Below are 26,297 nucleotides of genomic sequence, written 5' to 3' on the forward strand. Positions count from 1 at the left end.
ATACTTGAAGTTGCTAATAAAAGACTTTAAAATAATAAATGTTCCTGCTTCACTGAGACATTGCAACTGTAGCTAATGAAACCTAGGATTCAGCACCATTTGCTTAAAGGCCTTTCAGAACTTTCATTTACAAATCCTTTCTGTTAAACACAGGAAGAACTAAGCTAAAAGAGAAGGTCACTTGAGCCAGCCGGTGTAAAGCTGTGCAATCTTCATAAAAGGAATTCAGCAGAGCAAGTTGGCTGGTGTGACAATCCCCTGCCCTCCCCTGGCAGGATAAGGACACACATTCCACCTTTTGGGATATCCTTCTAAACACTGAGGTATAATCAGACTGCTGGTAGCCAAGAGTATCCCGCCTACAGAAGTCGTTCTCTTGACAGACATTATTATTGATCCTTCATGCCTCAGAATTTTAAGTAACTATGAAAACAGTTTGGATTTAATTCGACTTGTAAAAAAATTAATCATATTTAATAGTTCATTAGATTCACTACCCAGCCACAGTACATACCTGCTGGTTTAATGTCTATAAAAAATACATTTGTAGATGAAACATAACTCAGACTTACAGTAAAATGCACTTAATACTGCATTTTTCAACAATAAATTATACTTTAAGATGTTATTAGGTGATGGTGAAAGAAATCCAAAGTCATGACCAAAACAGAGAATCTGCCTTACCATGATTCTAGATGTTGGTTATATTACATGCCTCCATGTCTTTGAAGCCATTTTAAGAGAAGTTGGGAGGCTTCCCGAGTCATCCTGCTTTCCATATTGCATGATTATATGGTTGCAATTAAACTAGAAACTGCCATCTCCAAATTGCAAGAATCTGTAACTTTTCAACCTTTTGTGAAAAAAGAATGTTGCTGGCTTCCTGCTTGAAAGATCTGGGATGGTCAACTAGAACTTCTAATACATGAAGAGATGGACAAGTCCATACATTTGATCAACTTCCAGCCTGAAAAATACTTCAGGAAGAAGGTGGGACACTTAGGACAAAACCCGTTGAAGATTATGGTGTTACTTGGGGGTTAGTCATGATCCTAAGACCTCTTTGAGGCATCCGTTCCTAATTTGAAACTGACTGAAAAGGAAATAGAGCCAGGAAAACAACTCTTCTTCCCTCAGAAAGAGTTGATGAAGTTCAAATATGCATTCAGAAAACCCATAGGATCCTCTAGCTGTGGATAGTGGCTAATGTGGTCATCCAGAATCGACACTGTGGACTGGGGTAACATTTTCCTGTTGGAAGAGAATGTGGAGGTGAAGTGTTCGAGTGGAATCTGGATGGTCCAATAAGCAACAACTTAAAAATTAAACCTGCAACAAATTTACAGGTAGGAATAAAACCCATTTCTCAAGGATAACTTTCAGCCAGGAATGAGTTAAGACATAGTTACCTTCCTGGGTTGTATCAGGAGTAACAGGTAAAAGAATTCTTGTTCCAAACTTTGCAACTTGATCTGCTCAGAAATGCATTGTTTCTTATAACAGGATTAACCCTAGTCACAAGACAGTCCCACCCACTGCAAATGATTGGAAAGGGGGGACATTAATCAATCAGAAGAAAACTATCCTCCGTTTCTCCTTACAGCACAATAGGCTCAAGTTCCTAGCATGTTTCACTCTGGCTCCAAACAAATGTCAACTCTACGTGACAACATTCCACAGCTAACACTCACTGGTGGCTTTTCTAACCGAGCAAGAAGTGTTTATGGACATAAGCAGTATGTATCAGCCAAGGAAATTCTATTTTATTTTTCCAAGCACTGTTGGATTCAATGTAAGAAGATCATCTCTATTCAAAGCCCTAACTTCACCTCCCCATGAATAACCAGAGAGCCCAGGACATGTCTGATGGGACATCAGCTTTGTTCTCTTTGCACCTAAGCCTGGCTGGCACACAGCTATCCCCAAGAGTGACTCACCTGTATAGATTCATAAATTCTGGATGAGGATTCACTGGATCCAATGGCCCATAGATGAAATGAACTGAAAAAGAATGGGCGAAGAGTTAATGGCAAAGACGTTCTCTCTAGACCCTCTATCCCAAACCAGAACAAAGTTTTCTCCCCGTACAGTCTATCATTCTTGGCCTACTCTTCTTGCCCTCCAAGAAAGATGGGTAAGTTGATTTCTTTAAATAGGTCACAGGAAGCTTCTGGCAATGAACCAGCTAACCCACTCAGTTCATTCATAACCTTTCTTCTCTCCAATGATCTTTTCCATATCTGTGGACAATGTATATCTCCTCTTCGAACCAGAGCTCTGGTTCTTTTAAAAAATCCAACATTAATATTATTTAAACATTTGCTATAGCACTGGAATAGTTAGATTTCACCTTGATATTTATCTCACATATTTGTTGAATGCCTACTATGTGCTAAATAAGCCACTATTAGGGAGGATTTTTAAAAATTGTATATATGTATATATGGCTGAAGAGGCTAATTCTTACCCCAGCTAAGTCTCTGTACTTTGGTTGCCAGTTACAGTAACAGCCTTTAGTAATACTCCTAATGAGTGAATTTTTTTTTTAAAGCATTTATTAAGCAATCATTTATGCCAAGCACTGTGCTAAACCCTGGGGATACAAATAGAAAACTGAGACTGTCCCTGCTTTTAAGGAACTCCTAGGGAAGCAAACAACATATGAGGGTTTAGCTACAGGGGGATAGCAAAGCTCAGGCATACTCTAATAACCCTAATTATCAGTGATTGATAGTGCCCCATCTCTGAAATGATGCACACCAGAGAGACTGGTCCACTTTTTGGCTTCCTAGTTCCCATACATAACAGTACTTAGCTGTTGTAATATCTTCTTGGTACAATTTACAGGACAGTATATTTGTTCTATTGATGGGGAGGGGTCCTCTGGTATTGGGTAACCATCTCATTTTGACTCTAAGTAGCTGGTTGATTTGCCTGAAAGTAGGATGCCTCCCTTAAGAGCTAAAGTTTAGCAAAAAGGCAATGAGGGAACAACTTACGGGGAACAGCCCTTGAGGCGAGAGCCCCCACCCAGCGGTCTCGATGCTTCTTCCTCTGGTTGATATACTGCAAGAGACTTCAGAGATAGATTAGTGAGAGCTGGAGTGTGAGCCAAGGAAAGCCATACTCTGATGAGACCACAAGGCCTGACATGAATAGCAAAGCATTTAATACCCATCAGCCAAAGGCTCCCTTACGTTACGTTACGTTACAGAGTAAGTTGGCATTTGCCCACCTGCTACATCCATTCCTGTTAAACTCCAGAACCAAATGGTCACTTAGTGATATAAAAATTCAATGCTCTTGAAGGATATTGAGGCAATCATGTGAGGCATGTATTTGAATGAACTCAACATTATGAATTTGAGGACTGACTAGTTCATCAAATATGCAATGAGAAGCTGACTGTCTCATTCTAAGTTCTTGGGAAAACAGATTCTTCACATTTTTTTTTTCATTTGGCTCAATAGGGGCACACAGAAGATGATCATCTATGCCCATGATCATTTGGAGCCACAGACTTTTAGTAGAGTTAGGTACTTTTGAAGGGAATTGTACCAGATGATCTCTGTGGCTCCAGCCACCCCTAAAATTCTCATTCCATTTGATTATGAGCATAACTTCTTCTGTGTGACTCAACTGATATCTAGAAAACAGGGAAAAGAAACCTTACCAGTATTTTCAGAAGAGATAGTCACATCTTGGACTAGAACCCACAAAAGCTCCAATTTCTAGTATGGATCCCTTTTCCTCTTAGCTGTAAGATGGCAGATATGTGAGCTTGAATTGTCAATTCTTAGGACAAACACTTTCTCTTTCCCCACTAAGTAAAAACTTTTACCATCTCATGTTAAAAAAAAAAACAAAACACCTTGACAGATCCCATATGGAACATAACCTGTAGGGGCAGCTAGGTGGTGCAGTAGATAAAGCACCAGCCCTGGATTAAGGAGGACCTGAGTTCAAATCTGAGCTCAGACACTTGACACTTACTAGCTGTGTGACCCTGGGCAAGTCACTTAACCCCTCATTGCCCCACAAGAAAAAAAAAGGAAAGGAGGAAGGGAGGAATGAAGGCAGGGGAAAAAAAGAAAAGAAAGAGAAAGAAAATAACCCATAACCTGTTATTCCCAACCTAGACACCAATTAGAACTTGGAATTAATTAGCAAGGCAAGGTGGAGGCCACACTGACTTCATTAGCAGAAAAGGAAGCCTTGTCGTTGGAATTTCCAGATAATTGGCACCCTCTCTGAAAACTGCCAAACTCTCGTTTGTTGACCCTAGACAATAGTGGTCCTTTGTACTTTGCTACTTATAGCAATATCCCTTGGTCCAGCTTTTGTTGCTGCTGAAGAACTTACAATATGATAACACTTTAGCAGAGATATCAAGCTCTTCTCAAGGACAGAAAACACCTTTAAGTGGTTAATATTAGCAAAGGCACAGAGAAGAAGAAGGCTTCGCTGAAGGCCAGGTGGCAAGTTGCATAGCTAAGTCTTTTTGGCCACATCAGTCTCCAGATCATGATTCCATCCGTTCTCATTTTCTCTTTTCTAACAGCTTCTCAAATGGATATAAAACCAGACTAATAATTCTGGGTTTTGTTCATCAGTATTCCTTCTGTGACAGGGTATGAGCCATGAGGGATTGGGAGGGAGCGGGGGGGGGGGGAGAAGAAGCCATTTTCCCTTTAATAAAACACCCTGATATAAATTATGGGGCATCTTTTACCTGTCAATGACCAGGTTGCCATCATTGGTTCGAATCCCAGCCCACATATCCCACATCTCAGCTTCTGAAGGTCGTGTGTATGGTCCAAAGACCACTGCAAGGCTGAAAGATTCCCAAAAAACTGAGAGGGCAGGTAGGTAGGAGTAGAACTTCTTCCCCATAGAAGTGTTAATACCAGTTTACAGGTAGAGTAGGTGCTTTATAAGCACTTAATAAATGCTCTATCTAGTTACCACTTTGGGTCACTTTGGGGCATCTTTACTCTTCTGCAACTGCAAACTACTTCAAAACACCCTCCCCCACAAGTCCCCTGTCTCAACCTCCTCCTTGCAGCAGATGAGTTGGTAAAGGCTGCTGAGGTGAGGGAGTGAGAAGGAACCATGCCTGGTTATTTATACCTCTTCCTCCCCCCAGATTATGAGCTCCCAGCCCTGGTATGAGGGTCAAGACTGGGACTGGCAGCAACTTTTTTACTTTGGTGCTTCCCAAGGAACAGCCCCAGAGCTCAGACACTGAGTAACTCACCCCCGAGCAAAGAGGAAGAAATTCATGAGCCGAGTGAGGATGGGAGACATCAGGCCTCCATCTTTGAGTAGCTATAGACAAAAAACAGAAGAGTAGGAAATGAAACGCCAGGAGAAGACTTTTTACTAGGGCATAGGAAGCTTCTGTGTCTGGGACAATAGGGATTTGGGCCAAATTGATATCTGGAAGATGGAATTTCCTTCCTCCCTTGGAGAAAGAACAGTATTTCATTTCTAACTCCCTCTAAGGCAGGGATCCTTCACCTCTATGGGGGTCATGGCATCCTGATGAAGCCTATGGACCCTATCAAAGAATCATGTTGTTAAATGCAGAAAAGAAGCAGCATTACAAAGAAAACCAACTGTATTGAAATAAAGATATAATGGTTTTTACCATCCAAGTTTGCAACCTCACTGACATCTATTCATGGACCCCCTGCTATTCAAGAACCCTGCTCTTCTACTTGGCCCTGGTACACTGAAATCCCAGCTTGAGCTTGGTGAACTTGGATGAGGAGTCCGATGGGCTCAAGCATACAAGCCACAGGCATTCTTCTACACAGTGATCCAAAAAACCGATCACTCTTAAATGGTCTTAAATGGTCTCTCAGGAGAAAAACAAAGGAACAACCCACCACATGAAAAATGTTCAAAAGCTTGAGATAGACATTAAAACCACTCAGAGGTTTCACCTGGCCCCTGTTCAAGTTGGCAAAGAAGATAAAAAGACCACAATTCACCTTAGCAGCACTGGTAAAATAGGCACATTGACCCACTGCTTCAGTCACAAACTGGGCCAACTTTTTTGTAAATCAATACAAAATTATAAAGTAAGTTACAAAAAGGTACATACACTGACCAAGGGGCCCTACTTTGATACTATACCTCACAGACATTACTGAAAAGGAGGAAAAAAAGGTACATGCGTACAAAAATATTCACAGGAGCACCATTTGTAAGAGCAAAAGAACTAGAGATGATCTAAGTGCCCCACAATTGGGGAATGGCTGAATAAATCACGGTGTATGACTGCAATGGAATAAAGCCCCCTTACAAGGGAGTTAGGTTGTAAAGATAGTACTTAAGGTAAAAGTGGAACATAGTGAAAGTTACCCCTAAAAGCCCCCATAAAATATAGTATAGATGGGTGTCCAAGTAGATGAGAGTCCTGGTTTTGGGAGTCAAGAAGACCCAAGTTCAAAATCTTCCTCAAACACTCAATAGCTATGTGACCCTGGGTAAGTCACTTAGCCATCTGCCTTGATTTCTTCATCTATAAAATGGGGATATTAATAGCAAGTACCTCCCAGGGTTTTGGGGAGGATCCAACGAAATCATATATATAAAAATTCTATGTAAATGATAGCTATTATTATTACAGTATCTTTAAATAGGTATAGCTGGAAATAGGGGTTCTTTAAAGAAGGCTGTCTCGAAACAATTGGATCTGAGGTGGTTGTCATGGAAACAATGGAATATAAATTTTGCTTTTCACTTTCCCCCGCCATCATCATTCTTCCCCGCCCCCCCCCCCCCAAGCTAAGCTACTGATCAGGAAAAGATCAGGGCCAGAACTTCTCAAATGGGGGTGGGAACAGTCATGATAAAGACTCAGTTGCCAGGAAAACTGATAATTAGGGAAAAAATATCCTCAAAGGGACTTGACACCCAAGTGTGAGGATTTTAGAAGATGATCCTCTACCCACAAATAACTGTTTCTTCTTCTCACATGATTTATCAGGAAGCTAGAGTCCCTAGGGCAGTTAGCAGGGGACCTTTTAGAAGACCAGGAAGGCTAAGAAGGACAAGTAAGACTCTCTCTTCCATCATTCTACCAGCCTAAGCAGAATAAATATGTCTATGTTTATCCTGTGTCACTTCAAGGAAGAGCCTGGTGATGAATTGGAGAACGGTAGAATCACACTCAGCAACTTCCTCCCATTCTGAGAAGCACCCAGGGACTGAGACTGGCTGGGAGCCACCAGAAGATTCATCTCCCCTCACTTTGGGCAAACACTCACTGAGTGGAATGATGAATCTATGAGCAAAATGGCAGGCCACGGTGACATTTAAGTGGCCTCTTTTCTCCTACAGTTGAATTTGTGTAGGTTAAAAGCACATACTGCAGTGTTCCATCACAAGAAGTGATGATAAAGAACTCAAAGATATATGAAAGACTGATGTGAAGTAATAATATGGAGAGAAGAAAGCAGACTCCAAAGACCATAATACACACCAACTACAATCGTGTAGTTAAGAAAGGAGTTCTTAATCTTTTAGGGGTCATGGATTCCTTTGACAGTCTAGTGAAGCCTACGGATCCACTCTCAGAATCATGTTTTTGAATGTATAAAATAAAATACATGGGATTACAAATGAAACCAATTGTACTCAAATGCAGATACCAAAATGTTAAAAGATACAAATTTCTGGACCTCAAGTTAAAAATCCCTGAGTTAAAAACTAACAGCAACAAATCCCTGCCACAGACACAAAAAAGGTCAAGAAGGGATTTGAAAAACTTGGGATGTAAATGCTTCTTTTATGTCAATATTAGCCCCTTTGAGCTAAAAGTCAGGAATAAGTAAATAGGTGCTTAAAGATAGGTGCACAATTATTTACAATCCTGTTTCACTTTGCATTTCATCTGTCCTTTAAACTTTCCTATGCTCTTGTCCATATATTGGAATAGCAGTGCTTGCCCACAGATGTTAAAATAAAATTTTTATGTTAAAAATAAAATTCATACAGGCCTTATATGGGGGCCATTCCCTGAACTCCCTTCCAGGAGAAAACGAAAAAAGGAAATGGGGGGCAGCTGGGTGGTGCAGTGGATAAAGCACTGGCCCTGGATTCAGAAGGACCTGAGTTCAAATCTGGCCTCAGACCCTTGACACCTACTAGCTGTGTGACCCTGGGCAAGTCATTTAACCCTCATTGCCCCACCAAAAAGAAGGAGAAGAGAAATGGAATGGAATACAGTGTTGGGCTCATTACAAGGGGGTTAGATTCAAGACTGTCTAAACTGAAAGATGGGGGCAGCTAGATGGCACAGTGGTTAAAGCACCGGCCCTGGATTCAGGAGGACCTGAGTTCAAATCCGGCCTCAGACACTTTACACTTACTAGCTGTGTGACCCTGGGCAAGTCACTTAACCCCCACTGTCTGCAAAAAACAAAAACAAAACAAAAAAACATAAAGTGAAAGATGAGCATCATGGAAACTGCCCTTCCTTCCCTAGGGAAGGAAATAACCTCACTAACATCCATCCATTATCAGGGTTGCAACAAAGGGCCCCACAAGACTCAATCTCTACAAACAGAGTCTCCGACTAAAGATTCACCCAATGGACTGGCCAACCTTCTGGAGTAAGGTGGGATGGTGAGTCTCAGGAAAGATACCTGTAAGAGAGGCAGAAAACTTACCTTAGTCACTCACCAACAACTTCAGCCCAACTGAAAGCCCATGGTTCTCTTTCCACCTCACACCCACTTCTCCCAAGACCCCTCCCCTTAGGTCATTTCACTGAGAAATTAAATTTTAAAAAACAAACAAAAAACTGGTGACATCTTAAGGAAGCTCTTAAGTGTTTTTACAAAACCAATTAAGTCTCCCTCATTAGAGAGAAACATTTTTGCTTCCTCTGATCTCTTCAGCAAGACAGAGGGAACAAGGTTAACTTTCCTCTATTTTAGAAATTTCCTCTCCCAGGGAGAAAAAGAAATTTGCTTAAGGCTACCCAACAGGCTAGGAAGTCCAGCACTGTATTCTAATCTAGGGCTCTGACTACTGTGTTCTCTATAAGTATACACCCATCTCACACTATATAAAGAAGATCATTAACTATGTCAGTGGCACAGATGCAAGAGTGCTGGGCCTGCAGTCAGGAAGATCTGAGTTCAAATTCAGCCTCAGATGCATACTAGCTGTGTGACCCTGGACAAGTCACTTAATCCCTGTTTGCATCTGTAAAATGGGGATAACAACAGCACCCCGAAGTTGTAGGGAGGGTAAAATTCGATACCTGTAAAGCACTTAGTGCAGTGTCTGGCACACTGTAGGCACTAAGAAAACGTTAGTTATCCTCATCATTACTTCTGTTGCAAAACACGTTGTTGAAGAGGGGGTGATTTCCTGGTATACACAGGGCCCCATTTCTCTGAAAGATTATAAATAAAACTGTCCTCTCCAGACATCAAACACTGGTGCAAAAGGCACCCCCCCACCCAGGTTCTCTCCATATATCCCAGCTCTGTCACTACAGTCTGTGTGACCTCAGCTGTAAAACAAAGGCGGCAGACAGCCCAAGGGAAAGCCCCCAGGCTTGGAAGGAAAGAGATGACAGGTTTGAATCTTGGCTCTCCAACTTATTAGCTGGATGACCACAGACAAATCACTTGCACGCCGTCGGCCTCAACTTTCTCATCTATGAAATCAAAGGGCTGGATCAGGTGATCCATAAGGTCCTCTGAAGATCCTCCATGATCTTCCCTCAAGATCCAAGCGGGTGACCAAGGTGCTCCCTTCCAAAGCCTTCCATGACCCCTGGCCCTCCTCCCCAAATGGGTCCTCCAATTCTAACCACACTGTAGCCTGTATTATGGTGGTGTACATCTTAACCACGCACCACACTGTAAGATCAGGGAGGACAAGAAGTACATCTTTGTACTTGCAGGGTCTAGCGGGATGCTCTGCACATAGCAGGTGCTAAATGCTTGGTGAAATGCACTGAAAATTGTTCCCTAATTGATATGCTGCTTGCCTCCTCAGTGGGAGGGAAAGAATTTAGAACTCAAAAGAAATTTTTAAATGTTAAAATTAAACAGGGGCAGCCAAGTAGTGCAGTGGATAAAGCACCGGCCCTGGATTCAGGAGGACCTGAGTTCAAATCCAGCCTCAGAAACTTGACATTTACTAGCTGTGTGACCCTGGGCAAGTCACTTAACCCTCATTGCCCTGCCCCCCCAAAATAAATAAAAACAAACAATATTTAAAAAGAAAGAAAATTGTTCCGCAATAACAGCCCTAAGTAAGTAGTAGGTACTTACTTCACCTCTAAAGCAGCAAAAATGAATTCGCAAGGCAACAGAACTCACTCCTCACTCCCCCAATCCCCAGCCAGAGAGAAAAGAAAAGGTGATGTGGTGATCATTGCCTCATCAGGAAGAAGAATCAAGCAGGAATTATTCTTGTCCTGTCTATTGCTCCTTTTCTGTGTCTGGTACATAGTAGACTACTTAATAAGTGGTTAATAAATTGAACTGAATTTCTGGCAGAGGGTATTCTGGGAACATTTAAATTTTAAACAAGAAATTGAATTTAGTTTCATCTAAGGAAGAACTAAGTGCTCATGCCTTCTGCATCCCGAGATATCCAGCCTTTAGGCAACATACTGTGATGCCTAGATGTGGCTAAGCTAGACCATTCCCCAGTTTTCATCTTTGCCCACGACCAGGCAGTTACCTCCATTTGACAGACAAAGGCTGTTGATGAGAACCCGATCAGTCCGATTATGCTTGTACCTAGGGATGGGGAAAGGGGAAATGATTCAATTCCATTCTAGTCAACAAAACTTTGCAAGCACCTACTATGTGCAGAACACTATGCTAAGCACCCAGGAAGCAGCAAAGAAAAACAAATAAGGCCTTGTATGTTTACTATAATACAAGGATATAGCACATATACAAATAACCATAACACAAAGTAGAAATGATTAACTATGAAAGAGAAATTATAAGCTCCATGGGGACAGGGACCCTGTTTCATCTCTCTACCCACCTAGCATCAAGCACATTCCATTGCACATAGTAGGTACTTCTTATGTTCAGTCATTTCAGTTGTGTCTGACTCCTTGAGACCCCATTTGGGGTTTTCTTGGCAGAGATACTGGAGCCGTTTGCCATTTCCTTCTCTAGTTCATTTCACAGATGAGGAAACTGATGCAAACAGGGTTAAGTGACTTGCTCAGGGTCACACCATGTTCAAACTTAGGAAGATGAGTCTTCCTGACTCCTGGCCTGACACTCACACCCGCTACTGCACCACCTAACTGCCCAAAGCTAAGTAAGTAGTTACTGAATGAACAAATGAATGAGTAAGCCAGCAGAAGACTCAGATTAGCATAGCAGCTGAGGCCAGATGTCCAGTAGGGTGAACACAGAAAGGAGAGGGTGAGGAGGTTTATCACTTCACTGACCTGTAAAGCAGCTCCTGAGCCACAGTGTCCCCATAGTCATGAGAAAGGAGGTTAATTCTCTGGTTCTGAAGCCCCAGGTGTCCCAGTAGCCCCTCCACAATGCTGGCCTGCTCAAAGATAGAGTAAGGATGGGGCCTCTACAAAGAGAAAAGGAGGCATGAGTGCGAGTCCTCCTCTGGGAACTATACCTGCTAAAGGGCCTCTGCAGATGCCACTTACTGGTTTATCACTGAAGCCAAAACCTAGGAAGTCAAGGGCTATCACACGGTGAAACCGCTGGGTCAGGCCTTCCCAGATCTGAGAGAGAGAAGAGGTCATGAGCAGCCAAAGGGCAACATCCCCATCTTAAAGACCCATCAAGTGGTAACACCCAACCACAATCCTCCTGCTACTGGGTCAACCAAGCAGAACCCCTTCCTGGGAGTGCCTTTATCCCAGACATTTCTCTCTGTAGGAGGGAGAGTCCACCATCCTGGCCTTCAAAAAGACCTGCCCAATTTCATGACAAGTCTTTTCCAGAGTCTGCTAATGTGAGGGCCAAATTTAATATATGGAGAGTTAATTGAGTGGCTCACCATAATATTGGGGTCCCGGAAATAATGAGGGACCTCTAGGTCAAAAGCTTCCTCCCCTCCAAAATGCCTTTTTAGATATTTCTCCCAGGCCAATAAGAAAGGAACCTAACAGCCTCTTTTCCACAAACGAATCAGGTTTTATTAATGGGAATAAAATAAACAGCAATGGTGAAATTAATAAAAATCAAAGATAAGGAAATAGGGAAAAAGAAATATGGATAATCCTCCTAGCTCTAACCTAAGTCTATACGAGCCCCAAACTTGCTTCCAGTTCAGATAATTCAGAAGAAAGCAGGGCTTTTATGTTAACTCACCACCTGGGGCTCGTAGCTTCGATGGAAAACAGCCAGGGCCTACAGGACAAAAACTGCTCCTGCTGCTGCTCATGCCACAGAGAAAAGGTGACTCTGGGAGAGCGAGCTCCCCTCAGCGAGCGTTTAATCTTCCTCCCCCAAAAGGGGAGGTCCTTCAACACTGCCTGTGGTTTCTCCTTCTGACATCAGCAGCATATGTCACTTCAGGGTAAGCCAGGTGTGGCTCATCCAATCAGACAGCCAAATGCCAATAATCTTACCACACTAATTAGTTACCCCCCTCTCTAATTTCACTAGCCCGAGTCTCGTTTCTTATTTGTGGCAGCCTTTGAGATAGTCTGACTGACAACAGTGCTCCTCTTCTAACCATTTCACAGAAGGAAAAAAGTTTGCCCAGAATTTCACAAGGAGTTGATGACAATAGTAGGCTTAAAACTGAAGACCTCTGGCTTTCCTAGTCTTTGGTTGAGCTACAGAGCTAAAGGAATGAAGGGATAAATGAATTTGTAATCCAGCCACTGCAAATTCACGGCCCCTCCCCCCCACTTCCCATGGAAAGTGGCTTCAGCAGTTGCCACTCTATGTTCACACTGTTAAAGGGTGAATGGCATGACCTGTTACTTAGCAGGGGATAGAGTGTCAAACTTGGAGTCAGGAAGAGCTGAGTTCAAATCCAGCTTCAGACACTAGCTGTGTGACCCTGGGCAAAGGACTTAACCCTCATTGCCCCCGCAGCCGCCGCCCCCCCCCCCCCAAAGTACAGACCTCTGTATGGAACAGATTTGTGATTAATAGTTGCTGATAAAAAGACCACAAGAGAACCACACTCTGAAAAAAAACCTTTTTCAGCCATTGCCTACAAAATGTCCCAATGGATTCCTGGCATCCTCGGACTTAGGTGGCTTTTTGGGGGGGGGGGGTGAGGCAATGAGGGTTAAGTGACTTGCCCAGGGTCACACAGCTAGTAAGTGTCAAGTGCCTGAGACCGGATTTGAACTCAGGTCCTCCTGAATCCAGGGTTGGTACTTTATCTACTGCTCCACCTAGCTGCCTCCTTTGCTGTTTTGTACTAACTAACTATCTCTGCAGGCCCAGGAGTTGGCCTCCTTGACCCTGGTCTCTCCCATCTCACCTTGTACCAGTCGTAGCTGGAGGTTGGAAAGCCGTGTAGAAGCACCACTATTTCTGAGCTCCCAACTGCGCCCCATGAGTCTGAGGAGAGAGAAAGAGGGGAGATAGAATCAGGTGGAAATCCCACAAAACCAGGAACCCAGTGGGATCTTCCTAATTTAGAGTGGGGTGGGGGTGCAGGGATTCTCTCAGAACCAGTGAAGAATCCAGATGTTAGAATATTTAGAAACAAATGCATATTTGTTGGCAAGTTCAGGAGATCATTCAATACCCGGATTTCCTTTTCCTCCACTTATAAACAGAGAAAAACAACATGAAATTGGCCTGCTGTATATGCAAATAGTGGCTAGAAAAGTATTACAAAATTGTTCTGGCAGTGTTTTTCTTCCTTGAGATCCTGAGCCTCAGGAAGCCAGAGGTACCAGATCGACTATGGACCATCAAGAGCCAAATTCATGCTAACAACTATAGCTAACATTTGTATAAAGCAGCTAGGTGGCATGTGGATGGAGTGCCAGGCCTGGAGTCAGGAAGACTCATCTTCCCAAGTTCAAATCTAGCCTCAGACACTTACTGGCTGTATGACCCTGGGCAAGTCACTTAACCCTGTTTGCCTTCACTTCCTCGTATGTAAAATGAGCTGGAGAAGGAAATGACAAACCACTCCAGTATCTTTGCCAAGAATATCCCAAATGGGATCATAAAGAGTTAGACATGATTGAAAAACAACATTTGTGAAGCTTCTTAAGGTTTGCAAAGCACTTTACATATTTCATTTGATCCTCATATCAATATCTCCATTTTATAGATAAGGAAACAGACAAATAGAGGTTAAGTGTCTTACCTAGCCTCACACAGCTAGTGAGTGTCTGAAGTCACATCTGAACTTAGGTCTTCCCTACTCCAAGTCCAGTACTCACCATACTGAGAAGCCAGGCTCTCTTCAATCTAACCCTGGGGACCCAAACACTGGCTTCTACCCCCACCCTGCCCAGGTCTCAGAATGAAAGGAGATCCCAAGCTTCGTGGAGCCAAAAGAGCTGCTGTTGATTCAAAGATGGGAAGAGCCAAGGCACAGCCCATAAGCAGGTCTCTTCCAGGTTTGTCTCAGACTCTGCCTTCTGGAGTACAAAGGGCAGCGCAGCTCTGGGGACCCCACCATCCAGGCACTGTGCTAAGCACTAGAAAGGCAAAAAGACGGGAGGTCAGAGTCTAACGGGGGAGAGAAGGGGCAAGCAACCCTATCTATCTAAGACATATCCCGGGAGCGGTAACCTCCAAGAGGGAAGGGACAAGCAGTGGGAAGGATCAGGAAAGGCCTCGTGTGGAAGGTGAGATTGGATCTGAGCCTCGAAGGCAGCCAGGGAAGCTACAGATGAGAGGGGAGGAGGGACAACATCCGGGCATGGAGGAGAGCCAGTATAGAGTCGGAAGGGGGAGGAGGGACCAGTGCAAGGAAGAGCAGAGAGGACAGTGTCCCGGCCAGTCTGCGGGCCTAGGTGTAAGAGGGCAGGAAAGGCCAGAAGGAGGCAGGTGGAGGAGCCTCCAAAGGCCAAACAGGAGATTTTCTATTTGCTGCAGAAGGTCACGGGGAGCCGCAGTGACTGAAAAAAGAGGGATGCCGTGGTCAGATCGGAGAGCTGGGTGGAGAATGGGTTGTAATGCCGAGACACTAATGAGAAAGCCAGTGCGAGAGTGCAGGCAAGAGGCAATGACAGCCTGCCCCAGCAATCCACTGTGGGAGAGGCAGAAGGGGGTACAGAGCAGAGGCATTAGGAAGGGATTGGGGTGAGCCCAAGGGAGGAATCAGGGAGGGTGCTGAGGTCACAAGCCTGGAGGACGAGGAAGATGTTAGTGCCCTCATCGGAGCTTGGCAACTTCAGAAGAGGGTTTTGAGGGGAGAGATGAGGAGTTCTGTCACAGACATGAGGAGCCGGAGATATCTACGGGGCCAACAGTGTGAGATGTCCAATTAGCAGCTAGTGATTTGAGCCTGGAGCTCATGGAAGACTTTAGTGCTGAATAAACAAATCTGAGAATCATGGGGGGGGGGCGGGGGTGGGAAGAAGAGAGGGAGAGCAGAGAACAAGGTGGAGGAGGAAAGGAGAGAGAAAGAGAGAGAGAAAACAAAGAGGGAGGGGAACAGGGGAAAAGGGAGGAGAGAAGAGAGAAAAACAGAGGAGGGAGGAAGAGGGAAGGGGCAGGGAGAGGAGGGAGAAGGGGGAAGAGAGTGAAAAGGAGGTACAGAATATGGGGAGAAGGGGAAGGGTACAGAGGGGGAGGGGAGGGGGAGAAGGGAAGAGATAGGAGGGGAAGAAGGGAAAGGAAAAGAGAGAGGGAGAGAAGGGGATTTCAGGGTTTTCTGTGTACAAGATGATGATTAAGCCTATGGAAGTTCATGAGAATACAAAGAGAGATGGAGGAGGGAGCCGAGCTGTGGGGGCTTAGATGACCACAGTTAGGAGGCAGCAGATGGATGATGGTCCTCTAAATGAGATGGAGAAAGACAAAACGGGTCAGCAGAGAGAAAAGAAAAGGCCAAAGGAGGAAGCTGTATTCAGAAGGGAGTGGCTGACAGTGTCTAAAGCTTCAGAGAAGAGAAGGATGAGGTCTGGGAAAAGGACATCACATTTAGCATCTAGGAGGTCCCTAGTGCCCTGAGAAAGGACGGCTCCTTTGCAGTGATGAGGTCAAAAGACAGAAGACAAGCTGGGGGTCAAGAAGTGAACAGGAATCGAGTTCTGAAGTGAAGTCTCCCTGAGACATTGAACTTGGGACAAGATCAAGTGAAGGGCTTTGTGGAAGGAGGGAGCTCATTTTTAACCACCAGGAAAGAAGCTGGGAGGTAAGGTGAGACAAGATAAGAGAGAGAGATGAGTAGGAGGGGACCAGATGGGGGAAGACCAGAAGGGATGGATGCACACATAACGGGACTGGCCTCATGATGGGGAAGGGCTGGCAGGGAGGACAAACGGCAAAGGAGGGGAAGATGTGGATCAAGGATTTTTAACCTTGGATCTATGGACTTGTTAAAATGCATTTTATGCATTTTTTAAAAGGTTATTCTGTGCAGGGGCAGTAGGCTTCACCAGACTTCCCACGGGGGTCATGACACTAAAAAGGTCAAAAACCCCCAATGCAGAGACTTGTGGATTGGAAGAGGGAAGACTGTTTCCATTTTCCCAGTTTTACTATAAAGATCTTTTTAAAAAATATATCTTTCTTTCTCGTCCCTGACCGCCTTCACCTAAAAGATAATTATGTAACATAACCTCAGATGAACCTTAGAAGGGACTGTATCCACTGGCTAATACACAGCCCTAGCACAAGAAAAACCTGTCCTGGGGTCACCCCAGGCTTCTAAGGAGACATCTGTCACTAGGTGCCAAGTGAAAAAGGGAAGAAAAAAAAAAGATCCCTCTATCACCATCCACAAGGCACACACAGTGATGAGTATTCTGGGCCATGGGACAGGGATTTCACTGGGGACTTCACATTCAAAGAAACCGCTCAAAGGAAATACTGAGTTACTCAGGCTTTTGTGCTTCTACAGTGAGAAACAAGAGGGGAAAGGAGGGGGGAGGGAAAGGGGAGCATGAGTTAGATGACAAATAGGGAGAAACAGAGAAGGTGATAAGTGAAGAATGAGAAAGGACCCAGATAAAATGATGTGGGAAGGGATCAAGAGAGAAAGATGAGGGGAAAGAGAACTGGGGGGGAAGGGGGGGAGAGGTGCAGGGGTGTTGAAAGATACCTACCTCTCCACTGCCCGTTCTAAATAAAGTGCCAGGCTGGGGTCAGGAAGACCTGAGTTCAAATCTGACCTATCAGGTACTTCTGGGCAACTGATTTAACCCAAGCCTGCCTCAGTTTCTTCATCTGCAAAATGGGGAAAAGAATAACACCTACCTCCCAAGGTTGTTGTGAGGATAGAACGAAATATTTGTAAAGTGGTTTACAAACCTTAAAGTGTTATATAAATGCTAGCTAATGTAGATGCGTATGTGTGTATATATAAAATGGCTAGCATTTTTATACATACAGTATATGCACGTACCTCTCTCCTTCTCCCTCCTGGTCCACTGCTCTCTGCCACAGCTATTGAAGACTCAGAAAATGAAGTTCTTGCCCCAAATTCCTGGTCCCTGATGTTTAACATCAGAACCGAAGAGATTTTATCAATGCAAATAACAGTAAAGAAGAGGCATTAACATTTGCTTTGCAGCTGGACCCTAAAGATCATGGGACCTTTCCATCTAATTCCATATAGGCGTCTCCCCCAGCAGACTGTGAACTCCCTGAAGGCAGGGACTGGCTTTTAAAAAATTTCTATGTGTATCCCCAGTAGTGCTTTATATGCTGCAATCATTCCATAAATGTGTTATTCATTCATTCAAATATATATAGGTATGTATATACTGGGCAGCTAGGTGGCACAGTGGAGGGGATGCCTGGCCTGAAATCGGGAAGATTCATCTTCCTGAGTTCAAACCTGGCCTCAGACACATGAATACATATATGGGGAGGAGAGAGAAGGAGGGAGAGAAAAAGATAGGGAGGGAGAGAAGGGGAGAAAGAGAAAAAGGGAGGAGAGAAAGGGAGAGAGATAGGACAGGTTGGAAGGGGAGGGGAAGAGAGAGAAAGGGGAGAGACAGGGAGGGCAACACAGGGAAGAGAAAGAGAAAAAGGAAAGGAGAGAGGAAGGGGATAGAGAAAGAGAGGAGAGAGGGAGGGAGAAAGGGAGAGACAAAGAGAGGAAAGAGAAGGAGGTAGAAAGGGAAAGGAAGAAAAAGGGGAAAAGGAGCAAAAGGAGAGGGAGATAGGGAGAGACAGGGAGGGAGGAAGGGCAAGCATAAGAGAGAGGGAGGGGGAGGGAGAAGAAAGGGAAAGGAAGGGGGGGAGAGACAGAGGGAGAGAGAGCAAGCTAGTACTTCCTAGTACTTCCAACGATTATATCATTTTTATCCTCAAAACAATCCTGGGAAGTATTGTACCCATTTTACAGATGAGGAAACTGAGGCAGGCAGCGATTAAGTGGCTTGCCCAGAGTCACACAGCTACCAAGTATCTGAAGTCGGATCTGAACTCAGGTTTTCCTGACTCCAGGTCTCGTGTTCTATCCACAGTGCACTGGCTAGATACTAGACAGATAGATTATATACGTTTAGTATATACTTATCCATACACATATGAATTCCTCCCAATAAAATGTAAGCTACCTGAGGACAAGAGCTGCTTTATGTGCTGCCATTGCCGCCCCAGGGCCTGGCATATGGCTGGTGCTTAATGAAGGCTCATTGGATGCATCAGTGAATGCAGGTGGTGGCCTCTAAGCTAGTCTTGAAGAATGGGGAGGTGGGTATTGCCCCCTCGACCTGATAATAGCATGACCAAGTAACTGAAGTCTAGAATGTTAAGTTTCTAGTGGCATGATGATCACAACTGTGGAGAAACCAAAGTATTCCTTCACAGAATAAACTTAATCTACTGTAACCCCTTCAATTCGTAGCTAAGGCAACCAAGGCCCAAAGAAGGAAAGCAACCTGCCCAGGGCAGCACAGCTAGGAAGCAGCAGAGCTGAGGTTCAGGCTCAGCTCCTCATTCCAATGCCCATGCTCTTTGTGACATGGTGGGTAAAGAGCATGCCTCAGAGCCAGAAGCTGAGAGTGCAGACTGACTGTCGTGTGACTCTGAGCAAGTTGAAATGAAAACGGATACATTTTCTAAGTTTTTATTTATTAAGTCGTTTAAAAATAATAATAATGCCCGTTACATGTTCACTGCTCAGTGACCTGGGCAACTTTAAGACTATAAGCAGATGCTCTGTTGGTAGAGAGGGTTTCATTATATAAGCTCCTTAGGCCAATTAAATACAGGTCTGGTTAAAAAAAACCCCAAAACCAAAAAACACGTGACAATTCACTTAAATAAATGCTTATTAAACACCCATTATTTCTTCTGAGAGTTTCCTCCCTACATTAATGAAACCACAAGTCTTGATAAAACCGCTCCAAAAAATGTAAACTCCATTAAAAAAGTAAAAGGCATTCACCCTTTGAGGATGCTGACATCAGAGATACATTCTACCATAAAGAATTTCTGAGTGGCTCCTTACCTGGGAGCCCTGGAGCTCAATCCTTTTGACATGAGCATCTTATGTGACCAGTTCATGTCCTAAGTCTCACCTTGGTAGAAGATTCTCAGGCCCCTGTATGTGAAGAACTTGCCTGAAGTCCTCCAGGAGTGAAGTTCTGGGGAGAGCTGGGGGGGAGGGATATGCAGGTAGACAGCAAGAAGAGGAATGCCCAGGAGACCCACTTGGATCCACCACTCCTTCATCCTGGGGGGAGACCAGAGACCCAGAGTGAGACACACACATCAGCGCTGGTGCTCGGGCACTGCACATCCTCAGGCTAGAATCTCGAAGGCCTCCTGAGGAAGGCTGGGAAGAGGCCAACCACCTACCACAGGCAAGGAACGGTTCTGAAGTCTGTGGCAAGGAACGTACCACATTTACACATACTTTTCTTTGCATCCTCCTTGCTGAGGCAAAATAGATATCTGCCTCACTGTGCATAATTTCCTGTTTGTAACTGCTTCTCAAGGCTTGACTTAAATAAAAACAAACTAAAAACCCCAACATGTAGTCACAGGACCACAGATCTAGAGCTGGCCCTCATTTTACAGATTGGGGAAACTGAGGCCAAAGAAGTTTAAAGGACTTGTCCAAGGGCACACAGGTAGGAGAGTCACACTCTGGTCATCTGACCTCGGAACTCCCACATAAGAAGGACCTATTTGCTTAAAGTAGAATGACCCCACAGAAACAGTCTCTGTACCTCTACTGCATTTCACCAAATCTTCCAAGGAGGAAAAAGCATCTTTTCCCCTTCGGTTTACTTCATCAGCTCATAAATCTCTCCCATCCCTCCCCTCATATCCCCCATTAACAGGTAATAATATATCTGCTACAAAGGGAAAAGAGTTAATAATCTTAAATGAGAACTGTATCTCCAATAGGCATTAATCTAGCCGGGCCTTATATAAGTCAGTGCTTCTCAGGCCCCCTTTACACTCTCAGAAATTTCTGAGGTTGGGGCAGCTAGGTGGCACAGTGGATAGAGCACCGGCCCTGAAGTCAGGAGTACCTGAGTTCAAATCCGGCCTCAGACACTTAACACTTACTAGCTGTGTGACCATGGGCAAGTCACTTAACCCCAATTGCCTCACTAAAAAAAAAAAAAAAAGAAAAAAGAAATTTCTGAGGTCCACTTTTTATGTGGATATAGTTATCAATATTTACTGTATTCAAAACTGAATTCATTTTAAAATAAACCCATTACAAATTAACCTAAATACTGTACTTTTATGAAAAAAAAACCACAACACAGTATTTCCTCAAATTATAACAAATTACTGAGAAGAGCGGCGTTGTTTCATATATTTGTGTGAATCTCTTGAAAGTCTGGCTTAATAGAACACAGCTGGCTTCTCATATCTGCTTCTGCCTTTACTCTGCTGTAATATGTGGTTTCATCTGCAGCATATGAAGACAATCTGGCCGGTTACAGATATGTAGTTGGCAAGGAGTATTTCAATAGACGAAGAACGTCTTAGTGCTACTATGAAAATAGTTATGATCTTTGAGACCACCTGGGAAGGTTCTAAGCCCCCTGGTGTCTGATGACTACACTGGGAAAACCACTGCCCTATTCCATCCTAATCAATCAGCAAGCATTTACTACCAGGCACTATGCTAGGTGCTTGATACAAAGACAAAAATTAATCTAGTCCCTGACCTCAAGGAGCTTATAGTCTACTGAGGGGAGAAGGGAAGAGGCAGAGAAGGAGGGAGGGAGGGAAAGAAGGAAGGAAGGGAAGAGGGAGGGGAGGGAGGAAGAGGGGGAGAAAAGAAGAGGGAGGGAGGGAGGGAAGGAGGGGAGGGGAGGGGGAGAAAGCAATAGCATTTGGGGTTGGGAGAGATAAGGAAACGTCTCACTTAGAAGGTGTTGTTTGAGGTAAGTCCTGAAGGGAACCAGGAATTCTGAAATAGAAGTGAAGAGTTTGTGTTCTCCACCTAACTATTCATACTGTGATTTGAGTAAAGGGCAAAAACAAGTTCCCAACTTACAGAGTTGGCTGTTATTTATCCTAAAGTAAGCAGCTTTGGAATGACCCAGAGTGAGTAACTAATCTCTTGGGGAGGCCCGGGCTGTGGATTACATCGTGGACGTCTTTTCTTGGCTGATTCTTAAATTACATCCTATTCTCAGAGTTTCTTAAGCTTTCCCAAAGGTAGAGGTGATACACGGAACAATCCCAGATCACGCCCAGGGCACCAAGAAGAGGTATGGGAAGGCGGTCAATTGACCCATGAGCAAGCAGCTGGTTTCTCTGACAGCTAGGTGGTGTAGTGGGTTAGAGCATCAGGTCTAGAGTCAAGAAAGCAAGTTCAAATCTAGTCTCAGACGCTTACCAGCTGTGTGACCCTGGGCAAGTCACTTCACCCTGTTTGCTTCAGTTTCCTCATCTGTAAAATTAACTGGAGAAGGAAATGGCAAACTGCTCCAGTGTCTTTGCCAAAAAAAACAAACAAACCCAAATGAGGTCAGAGAGTCAGACACAACTAAAACATCTGAACAGCAACAAATGGCCATGAGACATGGGGGGACATGGGACATACAGAGACAAACATTTAGTCAAAAGCTTCAGAGGATGGTCTGGGATAATCACTTCCTGTCTCTCAATCTTAATTTCCCCAATATATAAAATGGACAAAATTCACCTCAATGCAAAAAGGACACCAATATACCCTATCATGTGAACAATAAGAAAATCATTGGAAGTGGAAGGTGGGGAGGGGTGAGGAATGCTGCCATTACCATCATGTTTACCCACCTGGTGACAACAGCCATCACTGTGCTTAGTCAGGTATGTTTGTAATTTCCCTGTCAGATAAAGTCAAGAAAACCCCACAGTTGAAAATGTCTGTTCCCCTAAGACAAGCTCACATTGCACCATTCTTTAGTATTGCAACACCCTAACCACCAGCTCACTGGTTTCTGAAGCAAGTCCCCAAAGGGGAGAGCGCCAAGCGCATCTAGCGGTCCTGCCACCATCGCTGCCCTGACCTCTGTGGGGGTCAGTTATCTCCCAGCCTCCAGGCCGCTCTTCCTGCCCCAGAGTCCTCCTCTCCAAGTCATTCCTCAGTGGCTTCAATATTTGCATTCATGTGGCCTTCCAATTAATCAGCTTCTTCCGCTTCCATGACCTCCCAGCTAGCCTTAGTGTGCTCACTCCTCAGACTTCACCATCACCCAAAACCGTGCCTCCTCCATGATCCTAAACTCTGCAATTCCTCCTCTGTGGTCATAGCTTCCTATTTGTTATCTCAATTGCACTCCCCAAGCCCCAGGGCAACCCTTTGATTCTTCCCTGACTCCCTAGGATGCTCCTTCAATTGGCTATTCCAAATCTTTTCCACTCTCCTCCAGCTCCCAAATTCACTGGGAGTCTATCCATTGCAAAGTCTCTCCTCTGCCCTGTATTTGACCAGTTTTCGGCATTGCTCTAGTCTCTGAGAAAGAGGCGGTCCTTCTACTTGCTTAAGTGAACTCTTGAATTCGATCTCTTCCTAGGGTTTGCCTGGTGGATCATCCTCGATCCACCCCCACCCCCCATCTTCAATTTCTTCCCATCTGCTGGCTCCCTCCCTGCTAATCTACAAACCTGCTCAGGTCTCAAAAAGGCATTAAAAAGCCTTCCCTTGACTGCCATCCCCCACCCCCACCCCCAGTACTCCCAGCCTCCAAATCATAGCCACAGGATCAAGCATCGGTCAGTATTTTTACCTTCTCTTTACTCTCTCCCTTAGCTCCCATAGGTTCAATTAACATCTCCTCAAGTCAATTCAACTTATTAGCAAAGTAACCTTGGGAAATCATCCGACTGCTCAGGTCCTCCATTTCCTCATCAATAAATTAGGGATAATAATTTTGGCACTACCTACCCTGCAGGGTTATTGTGGACACAGAAGTCCTTCGTCTGTATCCTTAGGATGCCAGGAGACATCTCTACCTGGATATCCCACAGCCACCTCAAATTCAACGTGTCAACGGAACTCATTGCCCCAGACCCAGTCCTCCAAACTTCCCAGTTTTCTACCTAAGGGTGCTACCACCCTCCCAAGTCACCAGACACCTTAGAAATCCAGACTCTTCCCTCTCCCCCTCCCCATATTCAATCAATCAGTCACCAAGTCCCAACTATTCTATCACAACGCCTCAGGAATTTATCATTTCTCCCCGTTCACACGTTCACCACTAGAGATTAAGCCTAGAATACTGCTTTGAGGTGGTTTGGGTTTTGTTGTTTTGTTTGTTTTTGCCACAACTGTGATCGAATCCATGTAGGGGGGTGACCATTCTCTACCAAGGTGCTGGGACCATTTCTCTGCAACTTGAGAGTAGCCAGGGGCTGCCTGCTTCAGTTGTTCAGGGTCACACAGCCTCACTTCTCCACTAAGCCTCTCCAATGATCAAAACAGCCTCTTAGTGTCCTGAATTCCAGGACTTCGCCTCTCCAATCCATCCTCTCCAATAAAACTCCTTAAACCACAGGTGTGATCACAGTACCCTTCTCCCCTTTGAAAACTCTCACTGACTCCCTACTTTCTCAAAGACAGAACTCTAACTCTACCCTGCCTTTTCAGCTTTATTTCACATTACAGGAATTCTAGGTTCCAAACAAACTTCATCATAGTCATTCCTAAAATCAGGGGAGTACAGGGGGGCCAGCTTAAACCCTGTCCAATTGTTAAATTTGTCAATGTGAGCATTCACAACTCAGAAGTGCTGGATTTATTGTTTTGTTGATTGTCCAGACTTGAGAAAGTGAGAGAGAAAAGGTCAGCAATGCAGATTAAATTTTTTTAAAAACTTTTTTTTTTCAGAGAGCCAGTTGTTAGACCAGCTCACCTACTCAACATTCCATTTTCTGCATCGCTATTCAACGAGGCACCAGGCTCCTCCCGTGCCAGGGATGTACTGCCTCTTTCTTTCCTTATCTTTTTATCTTCCTTCAAAGCGCAGCTCAAACACCACCTCTTCCAAGCAGTTTTCTCTGATCTCTGCAGTTAATGCTTTCCTCCCACCTCCAATTACCTAATGTTTGCTTAACTGTAAGCAGCTCCTCTATCAGAGGAAGGCAGAGACAGCTTCCTCTTCCACCTTGCAGCCCATGCCTTCCACCTCGTAGGGGCTTATTAAGTGTTTGCTGATTCAAACCAAATTGAATTCCAGTATGTGATTTCAGTGTTCCGTTCCGCTCCGCTCCCTCCCCTCTTGTGGCAGATTGATTCTCTCCACCCCACAGCTCATGCCTTATTAGCTGGTCTTCATGAGTTGCTGTGGTTAAAAAAAAAAAGGTAATAACAATTTGGTGGGCAACACTCTAGTGAGATGAGCCTCTCCCAACTTGGCCGACTGATCCTCAAATGACAGATATATAGTCTGTGCCCTGGTCCTGAATAAATAACTGGCATTACTATAATCCTGCGTAGTATTACCAACTACCATCTGTAATGTGTGACACGCCTCTTAGCATTATCACACACATTCCATAACTCACACACCCTTTTGTCCTTGCCAAAGAGTAGTTTATACCTAGAGTGTATTATCCAGCTAAGACAGAAGCTATCCCAAACCTAGTGACAAGGGAGGGAGTAAGAAGGGAAGAGAGGGAAGGAAGGAGGGAGGGAAAGGGAAGGAAAGGAGAAAGGGAGGGGAGAGTAAGGAGAGAGAGGTAAAAGGCAAGGGAAAAGAGGAGGGGGAGGAGAGAAGAGAAGGGGCAGAGGAGAAGGGAAAAAAGGGGGAAGGGGAGAAGAAGGAATGAAAAGGGGCAGGGAGGGAAGAAGGGGGAGCAGAGAGAAACAGCGGGACAGACAGAGGGAGGAGGCAGGAAGAGAAGGAGGGATGAAGGGGTATGGGGGGGGCGAGGGCAGACATGGGGGGATAGCAGGGGGCAGACAGGCAGCGGGAAGGGAGCAGACTTGCTTCTGCCCCCTAAGTCTACGGTGCCACTTGGCTCCTCCAGGTAGCAGCTCTCCGAGGTCCGAGGTGAGCTCCGGCCGGCCTTGGCCTCCCGTCTGTCCCACAGCAGACGATCGCGCATGACGCCACCCTCAGCTCGGCGCGCCTGCCTCCCCCACCACGCAGAAGCTCGTGGTCTTCCTTATCCACGGACTTCCAGCACAAACCCTCCGGCCAAAGTGCAGCCGTACTCCCATGGGCGGCTCCCGCTTTCCGGCGCCCGGGCCCTGTCCATCACACCGCAGTCCCGGGAACGTTCCGGGAGCGCTCCCAGATGGACCCCCAGAATCATCCCCGCCGGCAGCCCTGCCCCCAGCTCACCTGAGCTCAGGTCCAGCCCCCGCGCCAAGTGCCGTCCATGCCGCCTGCGCACGCGCCGCCCGCCGCCCCCGGGTGAAGGCGAAAAGCTTCTCCTCGGACTTTGCGCACAGTCCCGGGGCAGGAGCCCGGCGGAGCCACCGAGCTCCGGGCCGTGGGGATAGAGCGTCGCCGAGACGGCCCCGCTCTCCCACCGCTCCCCACCTGACGCCTTCTTCCTCCTTCGAGTCACCAAACGACGACGCCACCTAGCGGAAATGCGAGGCCGTAGCATGCGCCCATTGGAAAACTGGGAAGGATCATACAGCGTCCAAGATAAGTAGGATTTAGAGCTTGGAAAGGACCGTGCTTTAAGGTTTGCAAAGCGCTTTACAAATATGACCTCATTTTGTACTCACGACAACCCTGGGGAAGGTAG

General features: G+C 45.1%; 1 protein-coding gene across 5 annotated transcripts; it reads right to left on the reverse strand.

Moving 5' to 3' along the window:
* Positions 1–122: 122 nt before the first annotated feature.
* Positions 123–26,011, reverse strand: MEST. 5 transcript variants are annotated; one of them, XM_043965767.1, is made up of 13 exons: positions 25,883–26,011; positions 19,658–19,812; positions 13,474–13,553; positions 11,672–11,749; positions 11,453–11,589; positions 10,720–10,778; positions 8,617–8,657; positions 5,258–5,328; positions 4,733–4,834; positions 3,000–3,076; positions 1,938–2,001; positions 1,410–1,472; positions 123–1,251 (listed from the first exon to the last, which is right to left on the reverse strand). In XM_043965767.1, the coding sequence occupies exons 2-12, from the start codon at positions 19,809–19,811 to the stop codon at positions 1,424–1,426; spliced, it is 912 nt and encodes a 303-aa protein (XP_043821702.1). In that variant the 5' UTR covers position 19,812; positions 25,883–26,011; the 3' UTR covers positions 123–1,251; positions 1,410–1,423. The 5 variants fall into 5 exon arrangements, 3 of the variants coding, with proteins under 3 accessions (XP_043821702.1, XP_043821700.1, XP_043821703.1); XM_043965765.1 differs by lacking the exon at positions 1,410–1,472; XR_006353211.1 differs by lacking the exons at positions 123–1,251; positions 1,410–1,472 and adding an exon at positions 3,674–3,757 and having other exon boundaries at positions 1,944–2,001.
* Between the last annotated feature and the right edge of the window lie 286 nt (positions 26,012–26,297).

This window comes from Dromiciops gliroides, chromosome 5 (assembly GCF_019393635.1).
Source record: "Dromiciops gliroides isolate mDroGli1 chromosome 5, mDroGli1.pri, whole genome shotgun sequence".
NCBI classification, from domain to species: Eukaryota; Metazoa; Chordata; class Mammalia; order Microbiotheria; family Microbiotheriidae; genus Dromiciops; species Dromiciops gliroides.